Genomic DNA, 9,021 nt, shown 5'->3' on the forward strand with positions numbered 1-9,021 from the left:
GGGGGGGGGGGTGAGTGGGCCTGACACCTGGCACCACCCCAGCCCAGCCCCCCAGAGCCATCCAACACAGAGGATCCCAAATCCCATAAGCTGGCCACGCGCCAGGAAGGGAAGCCGAACGGCCCGGCTTTCCTCCCAAAGCCCACTCCATCCCACGTGATTGACGAGGGAACTGAGGCCGGCACAGGAACGCCAGTGCCTGACGTAGGCCAGTCAGTGGGCCAGATGGGACCTGCAGCCACATCTGAGGCCCAGGCCCACCCCCTGGGAGCCAGGAGAAGGGTTGGGTGCTGAGGTGAGGGAGATCTCCACTGGGGGTACCTGGATGAAGCGTTTGAGCTGTGTGTTCTGTTGCAGCAGCCGGGTCTTCTCCTGCTCCAGGGAGAAGATGTACTCCGCCGTCTGCTGGAGAATGGCTGCCTGAGGGTGGGAAGAGCAGGGGTCAGGCTGGCGGCTCACTTCCTCCTCCCATTTGGAGCCTGCCACCTCCTCCAGGAAGCCCTCCCTGCTCTCGCCTACCTTGCTGAGCTTCTCACCATCTGTGTGGGGAATGAGGGTCTTGAGGGACTGGAAGCCCGCGTTGATGCTCTGCATGCGCCTCCGCTCGTTGCTGTTGGCAATCTCCCGCCGAATCCGCCGTTCCTGGTCCCGCTGAGTCTCGGGGGTCAGTGGAATGTTTGCAAGGCTGCCAGGGAGGACAGGGACAGACTCAGGCTAGGTGCCCTCTGTAGCCTGCGCCCTGGAGGCTCCTGTCTTTATCATTCAACTCCACCAAGTGGCCTGAATACCTCCCCTGCAGACTGATGGAAGGGACACCCAAGCAGACGGGATCAGCTGGCTGTGGGTAGACAGCCTGCTCAGAAACCAGCCCCTCCCTGGCTTTCTTCATGGGAAAAGGGCCCCTCTCCAGAACAGAGGTTCCCAGGGTGTCTGGGGGCCAGAAATACCTGGGAGCTTATAAACCATGCAGACCTCAGGTGCCAACCCCAGTGTCTCACTATTGGATCTGGGTGGGGTTGAAACCTTCATGGCTAATCCCTGTGATTCTGATGCAGGTGGGGCCCAGGTGACAGTCAGAGACACCTACTCCTGAGACACTTCTGAGTTCCTTACCAGGCACCTGGACCACCTCTTTCTGCTTGCTGTCCCAGGACTGAAGAAGACATCCTCCTCCCTCCCCATTCTCAGAGCCATGTCTCCGCCACAAGCCCCTACCCTCCCACCCTAGCCCCCCTAGGCTACTACTTCACAGAAGACAGACGGAAACCACTCACTCCTTGAAGGAAACACCAGGCCAGCATCCCTGACGGTTCTCCCCCAAGCCCATCCACTCCAAGAGGCAGATGAAGCAAGGCTCGGCTCCCAACATGCCGTGGGTGGCGTTAGTGGGTGAGAGAAGACACCCAGGGAAAGGGGGTGTGGCTACGGGCCAGGAGGCAGCGGCAGCAATGGAGCCAAGGCCACTGCTCCCAGGGGCTGGGCCTGTGTGTGGCCTGGAGGAGGCATGTTCCCCTCCCTGGCCCTCCCCTGCAACGCTGCTTCCCCCCCCCCCATACTGGCCTGATGGCTTCCAGATGCTGGGCTCCCAGCAGAGGCTGCCAGCCCCACCCAAAGCCACAGCCCCAGCCTCTTCCTGAGGGGCCCTCCCAGGGAGACCTGTTCCAGGCGTGAGTTGAGGGAGTGCATGCCCCTAAGTCTGGGAGAAGAGGGAAAGGTCTCTGGGCAGATCTTGTTCCATTGATGGGGGAGTCTGGGTCAAGGAGGCTTCAGGTCTGACTTCCTTGCTGTGTCCTGGCCCTTCCACTATCCCCAGGCGGGAAGGAGTTGGCATGGACCGGAGGGGGCACATCTGCCTCAGCTGGAAACAGCTGATGGCTTTCCCGCTCTCCCCCCAGTCTGCCCAGTTGTCCCGCCTCAGCTCCCTGTGAGATCCTAGACATATCACTGCCCCTTCCTGGGCCTCGGCTTCCTCTCCCAATAGCCAACTGAGAGTCAGGAGGCAAATCCACCTTCTCCCTGCTTCACCAAGTCAAGCCCCCATCAGGACCCAAAGTCTCCTCCCCAGTCCCTTACAGGGCTGGAAAAGGGCTCAGGCCCCCCACTTTACAAGGAGACTTAGGGCTCAGAGCAAGGAGGCCTTAAGGATCAGACAGCTAGATGCCAGCCCCCTCACTTTGGGGCCAGGGTACCTCACTTCTCCCAGGTTCCCTGCCCCTAGAATGGGAGTGACGGGGTGGCTGCAGGATCCCTGATGCACAGCTGTGGGCTGCCTCTGGAGGGGAGTCATGCTCCCAGGCCTGACACTGCCCTCAGTCCATGCCACCTCGGAGAGGCCAGCAGGCAAGGGGACAGGGATTGCTCTGTTGTGGGTGGGTTAAAGCCAGGGGTCTTTGGAGACGAGAGGTGTCCACAGGAAGCCACGACGCAGGGCTGCTTCCATCTGTCTGGGGGCATCTCCATCCCCCTCAGAAGAGATGTGTGGAGAGACCTCCCGCTACCCCAGCCCCTGGGTCGCTCCTGGTGATGCCCAAAGGCCACTTGGAGCGCCCAATGACACAGAAATCACATTTGTTTGTTTGTTTTTTGAGTCAGAGTCTCACTCTGTCACCCAGGCTGGAGTGCAGTGGCACACTCACGGCCACTGCAGCCTCGACCTGCTGGACTCAGATGATCCTTCAGCCTCAGCCTTCCAAGTAGCTGGAACTACAGGTGCATGCCACCAGGATTGCCCGAGTCCCTAATTTTTTTACTTATTGTAGAGTCTAGGTCCTGCCAAGTTGCCCAGGTTGGTCTCGAACCCCTGGGCTCAGGCAATCTTCTCGCCTCGGCCTCCCAAAGTGCTGGGATTACAGGTTTGAGCCACTGCACCCAGCTTGAGAAATCAGTTTTTAAAAAGTGTTGAATTCAGCCAGGCACAGTGGCTCACACCTATAATCTCAGCACTTTGGGAGGCAGAGGTGAGAGGATTGCCAGAGCCCACAGGTTTGAGACCTGCCTGGGCAACATGGCAAGACCTCATCTCTATAACAAATCAAAAAAGTAGTTGGGCATGGTGAGTCAGGTGGCCTGATGAGTTCCATGAAAGAGGACAACACACTTTAAAAAAAAAAAAAAAGAAAATTAGCCCAGCATGGTGGCATGTGCCTGTAGTCTCAGCTACCCTGGAGGCTGAGGCAAAAGACTGCCTGAGTCCAGCAGGTAGAAGTTGCAGTGGCCATGACTGCACCACTGCACTCCAGCAAAGGTGACAGAGTGAGACTCCAGCTCCAAAAAAAAGGACAATACAGAGGCTCAAGAAGGGACCAGTTACAGCAAATGGTGGGACTTGAACCCTGACCCCAGAGCAGTTGTGGGGCCACAGGGCAAAATGGACTGTCCCAGAGAGCAGAATGTCTCAACAAGCAGGTGACAATTATCCCTGTAGAAGACAGGACCCAGCACTCTGGGAGATGCTCCCAGACAGATGGAAGCAGCCCTGTGACATGGCTTCCTGTGGACACCTCTCATCTCCAAAGACCCCTGGCTGGTGACACAGAGTCACCGTGTTACTCTTTTTGCTATTCGTAGACTCCTTTTACATCTTTCCTCTCTGATTTTCATGGAAGCCCAGAGCACCTCCTGTTGCAATGAGCAATGCAAGGTCCTGGGGAGGGGAAGGGACATGCCCAAGGTCAGGCAGCCAAACCAGGGTGCAGGCACCTGTGCAGCCAAAGCAGCCCACCCACGGGAGCACTCTCTATTGATGCTCACTCTCACAGCCTGCTGTTACCAGAGGGGGTTTGGCTGAAAGGACAGCAGGCGCCCCTGCCCCTACAAAGGGAGGGGGACCAGGCCCACTGTGAGGTGACATGCCCAAGGTCACACCCAGGTAGGGTGCAGCCGAATGCACCCCTCTCACTGCCCAACCCAAGTCCCATTCATTCCTTTGCCCTGGGAAGCAGATTCTCAGCCTGGCCCTTCCCCACAAAATGCCCCCTAGCCAAAAGAGACCTCAGGACCCCAGTCCAGAAAGTCCCATCCCGGAAGTTCCCAGAGGAAGAGACCCTGGGGCCCAGGCAGGGATCGAGGGCTAGTTAGGTGAGTTATAACTGAAGGTCTTGGTGGCAGGGATCAATGTCGCAGCCAGCTGCTGGTTAACCTAGTGCTTAACCTAGATGTAAATCCAAGAAAAAAGACTTCCAGCCGGGCTGGGTGGCTCAATCCCGCGCTTTAGGAGGCTGAGGTGAGTGGACTGCCTGAGCCCGCGGGTTCGAGACCCACCTGGACAACTTGGCAAGACCTCATCTCTACAATAAATCAAAAAATTAGCCGGGTGTGGTAGCGCGCGCCTGTAGTTCCAGCTGTTTGGAAGGTTGAGGTGGAAGGATCACCAGAGCCCAGCAGGTTGAGGCTGCAATGGCCAGCAGCATGCCACTGCACTCCAGTCTGGGCAACAGAGTGAGACTCCAACTCAAAAAAAAAAAAAGACTTTCCCCAAAGCTATAGTTCCTTATGGGGTCCTGGACTTGCCACCAAGACCTTCAATTATAACTCACCTAAATAGCCCTGGAGGTACTAGCAACAGAATCCTTTAATAGAATGCATGCTAACCAGGGTTTCTGATTGGTGGAACAGGAGCTAATCAGGGGTTGTGACTGGGGCAGTGCTAGTTAACCAGGGATTCTTATTTGTGGAATGCTGACCAACCACAGATTCTGACTGCTGACCATCCTGTTGAAGAAGGATGGTTAACTGGAATTTCCAGGTGATACTGCAGATTTTTCTGCAAATGCCTGAATGTTCCTTATAGCTCTGGGTTGCTAATGGCTCTGGGCTTTTCAGAAGCAAACTCAATTTACAGAAAGTAGCCACACAGGTAGTCCCTTTACCCACCTCCCTGGCCACTTGAGACTTCCCCAGGTGAAGTAAAGGTGGCCCAAGTTCCCTGAAACAGCGGGTTTCTTGCCTGTAGCCTCCAGGGACTGCCCTGTGTCAGCCAGTCTCCTGGGAATGGCCAGAAGCTGCCCCAGCCTTGAGAATAAGGCAGGAGCCAGGTGTGGTGGCACATGCCTGTGATTCCAGCTACTTGGAAGGCTGAGGTGGAATGATCACTTGAACCCAGCAGGTCGAGGCTGAGGTAGCCATGAGCATGCCACTGCACTCCAGTCTGGGTGACAGAGTGAGACTCCAACTCAAAAAAAAAAAAGAATAAGGCAGGATGCTGGGCAGCCAATGACCAAGGAACAAAATGTGGGCACCAGGTTTGGGTACCCACAAGACCAGAGCTGCCACCCCTACTATCACAGCACCCATAGAATCTGCTGGGAATAATGCTGGCATCCCAGTCACTCAAGTCGAGATGCCTGCCCAGGACCTATTGCTTCCGCCTAGCCCAAGGTTAAGCATCTCTGGCTTCTCTACACCCCCCTGCAGCCGCATACACTTCACGCCGCCCTGGAGTCACTCACACACCTCAGAGTCACTTAGCATCTACAGTCAAAGGTGGGAAAGTCTACAGGGGATTCTCCCATACACAAAAAGGGAGGAAGGAGGACAGCCCTGCCACAAGGATGCCCAAGGTGCTCATCCTTCTCTCCTAATCAGTCCGAGGTTCGCCATCTATCCCTGCTGCTGCTATACTATCCATACTCCCCACTCCGACCTGGCCAGCCTGCCATCTCTCCCCTTGGTGCCAAAACACAACATGCCAAGCTGTTGCCATCAGAACATCCTCCCTCCCTTCCCCCAAAGTTCCTTTAGCCCATTAGAGGGAATCCTGTACTGGGTTCAAGTACAAAACCCAGCCTTGCCACGTACAAACTGAAACCCCAAGCCTGGCCACTTATCTCTCGAAGCTTCAGTTTCCCCATCTGCAAAATGAGGAAATACTGTTTCACTTCACAGAATCATGGTGAAGATAAAAGAGATCAAGGCTGAGCACAGTGGCTCACGCCTGTAATCCCAGCACTTCAGGAGGCCGAGGCAGGAGGATCACTTGAGGTTAGCCTGGGCAACATAGTGAGACCCTTGTCACTACAAAAAAATAAATAAATAAATAAAATTAGCCGAGTGTGGTGGTGCACGCCTGAAGTCCCAGCTACTTGGGAGGCTGAGGCAGGAGGATTGGTAGAGCCCAGGCTTCGAGGCGGCAGTGAGCCATAATCTTGTCACTGTATTCCAGCCTGAGCAACAGAGTGAGATCCTGACTCCAAAAAAAGAAAGATATCAAGAAGAGAGGATAGCCAGGCGTGGTGGCTACTTGGAAGGCTGAGGCAGAAGGATTGCCTGAGCCCAGCAGATCAAGGCTGAGGAAGCTGGGACCATGCCACTGCCCTCCAGCTTGGGTGGCAGAGTGAGACTCCAACCCCAAAAAAAGAGAGATTACAGGATGCCATTTCTACAGGGTTTACACCGAAGAGTCGGGGACAAACTATTAATCTCTTAGAAGATCTACAAGGCCCTTTAGGACCATGAGACCGTAAGCTGTTGAGGGCATGAGTCAGAACCTGCTCATGGCTGTATCCTCAGTCCTAAGAGAAAGCTGATGCTTCACAAATAGATTAGAGACCCAAAAAACATTCCAAAGCACTTAATTTTCTCTAACTCCTTCTTATGGGAGTTAGTATCTTTCAGTAGTATATTTTTTTAAGATAAGGATACAAGGATTGAGACTACCATGTACCTGCCTTTAAAAGTCTGAGTGTGAGGCCAGGCTTGGTGGCTCAGCCTGTAATCCCAGCACTTTGGGAGGCCAAGGCGAGTGGATTGCCTGAGACCGCAGGCTCGAGACCAGCCCGGGCAACCTGGCGAGGCCACATCTCTACAATAAATTTTTAAAAATAGCCGGGCATGGTAGTGCACATCTGTAGTTCTAGCTACTCGGAAGGCTGAGGTGGAAGGATCGCTGGAGCCCAGAAGATCAACACTGGGGTGGCCGTGAGCATGTGTGCTACTGCACTCCAGCCTGGGCAACGGAGTGAGACTCCAACTCAAAAGAGTCTGAGTGTGACTGGGCAAGGTGGCTCATGTCTATAATCCCAACACTTTGGGAGGCTAAGGTGAGAGAACTGCCTTAGCCCACGAGTTCTAGACCAGCCCAGGCAACTTGGTGAGACCTCATCTCTACAATAAATTTAAAAATTAGCCAGGTGTGGTGGCGGGCACCTGTAGTCCCAGCTTCTTGGAAGGCTGCAGGGGAAGGATCACTGGAGCCCAGCAGGTCAAGGCTGTGGTGGCCATGAGCATGCCACTGCACTCCAGCATAGACGACAGAGTGAGACTCCGACTTAAAAAACAAAACAAAACAAAAAAGAGTCTGAGTGTAATTTTAACAGCACTTTTCATACCCATAGCTAATCTTCACAGGTGCTGTTTTCCAGAGACCAAGAACCCTTAGGTCACACCTTGTGCGGGTGACACTGGGCTCTACAGCCCTGTCTGGTAGGCCTGGGTGACAGAGAGGAGCCAAGTCCACCAGCCTGATACGACCCACAGAAAGGAGTCCCTCCGGCCAGAAGGTCCTGCCTGACCCTCACATTCCATCCTGGACAGGTCTCCTCCCTCACCCTGTGGCCCCTGCTGAAAATGAACAAACCCAAGGGCCCCTTCAAGCACTTGGTCCGCCAAGATTCAACCACTCTGGGGAACTGCTGGCCTTCTCCAAAGAGGGAATTGTGGCCGGAACAAAGAGAAGCCAAAGACTTGGGGGGCCCTGAGAGGATTCAACCGAGGGCAAGGCATGACAGCCAGAGGGCCCGGCTGCCCCAAGCCTGCCAGGATCAGGCCCAGAACATCCTCTCCAGCATATGGGGCAGCTCAGCCACTTCCCCAATGCCCTGCCAGGCTCCGCGCAGCCAGTACTCTGAGACCAGAGTTCCAGTTCCAGTTCCACCACTGGTCCTTTCCCCCGTCTCTGTGTCCTCGTTTTTACACGGGAATCATAGGCACCTTGACTCATAGAAGGATTATGACAATTCAGTGAGAAAACTCTAGCAAAGTGAGCCCCCAGAACATATAAAGAGCTCAAGAATTGTTTGGGTTTGGGGGGGGCGGGGAGCCTCCGGGTGGGCCTTGTGGAGGGGCCGGTCCTCAGAATGGCCTCGCTAGCTGCCAGACCCATCCACTGGCCCAGCCATCCTCAGGTACTGACCGAACTTGAGAGCAGCCTTAAGAAGCAGCCCTACGGGAGGGGTCGGGGGGCGGCTGCCTCTCCCAGTACAGTAAGCTTTCCTCCAGGTCGATGTCTGCAGCCCCGGGTGTGCACCAGCCTGGGCCACACCGCACGGGCCCCTCTTCCCTCAATCCCCGCCCAGACTACCTCGGGCGGCGGAGCACGTGGCTCCAGCCCAGCCCTGGGGAGCCATTTCGCTCCTGGAGCAGCGCGGCAGGAAGAGGGCCGCAGGTCCCAAACTTGTGCTAGCCGGAGCACCCACACCTCCCCTGCACCCCCGCCCGGCAAGTCCTGTTCGACATGCAGATTTCGGGGCCCTAGCGACACCAGTTCCAGGCATGTACATCTTAACAAGTGTGCAGGGTGACTTGGCTGCGTGTGGTCCTCGAACTCATCATCCTTTGGGAATGCGTGGATTTTGAGCAACCCAGAGCCAAGCTTGTAAAGTGGCTTATGGAGAGGGCCGCGGACCTTGGGCCACCCACCTGGCGGGGAGACCCGACGCTTTCGGTGGATGGGTGTGGGGAAGGACGTTGGACGGGAAAGTTTGCAAAGGAGACCCACGGGCGGCGGAAAGCGGCCCCGCGAAGCTAGGAGTAGCCTTAGGTGCCTCTTCCCCAAAAGGCCTCCTCACCTGGCTGTGCCTTGCCCACCTTGCCCACGGGGGCCGAGCTTTGTGCTGGGAAAGCATGGCCTGGGAGCGCCTACAAGTCCCACAATGCCGCACCCGCAGGGCGCCAAGAACTACAGCTCCCGCGAGGCGTCGCGCGCAGAGATCCGCCTACTCCAAGAGGGCTGCAGAGTCACGTCCAGGCCTCGCTAGTAAACAGCGCCCGGGCGCAGGCAGGCGGGCTGGCGGGCTGGCGGGCTGG

General features: G+C 56.0%; 1 protein-coding gene across 1 annotated transcript in view; it reads right to left on the reverse strand.

The window, feature by feature from the left end:
• Positions 1-9,021, reverse strand: part of TFAP4 (transcription factor AP-4) — a 13,494-nt gene that overhangs the window by 3,696 nt on the left and 777 nt on the right. The window contains exons 2-3 of the mRNA XM_008071135.2: positions 520-685; positions 257-420 (exon numbers count right to left, since the gene is read on the reverse strand). Coding sequence (XP_008069326.1) covers positions 257-420; positions 520-685 — 330 coding nt within the window. The remainder of the gene's footprint in view (positions 1-256; positions 421-519; positions 686-9,021) is intronic.

The sequence above is a fragment of the Carlito syrichta genome, unplaced genomic scaffold (assembly GCF_000164805.1).
Source record: "Carlito syrichta isolate Samal-C Ts95f unplaced genomic scaffold, Tarsius_syrichta-2.0.1 Scaffold314117, whole genome shotgun sequence".
Classification (NCBI taxonomy): Eukaryota; Metazoa; Chordata; class Mammalia; order Primates; family Tarsiidae; genus Carlito; species Carlito syrichta.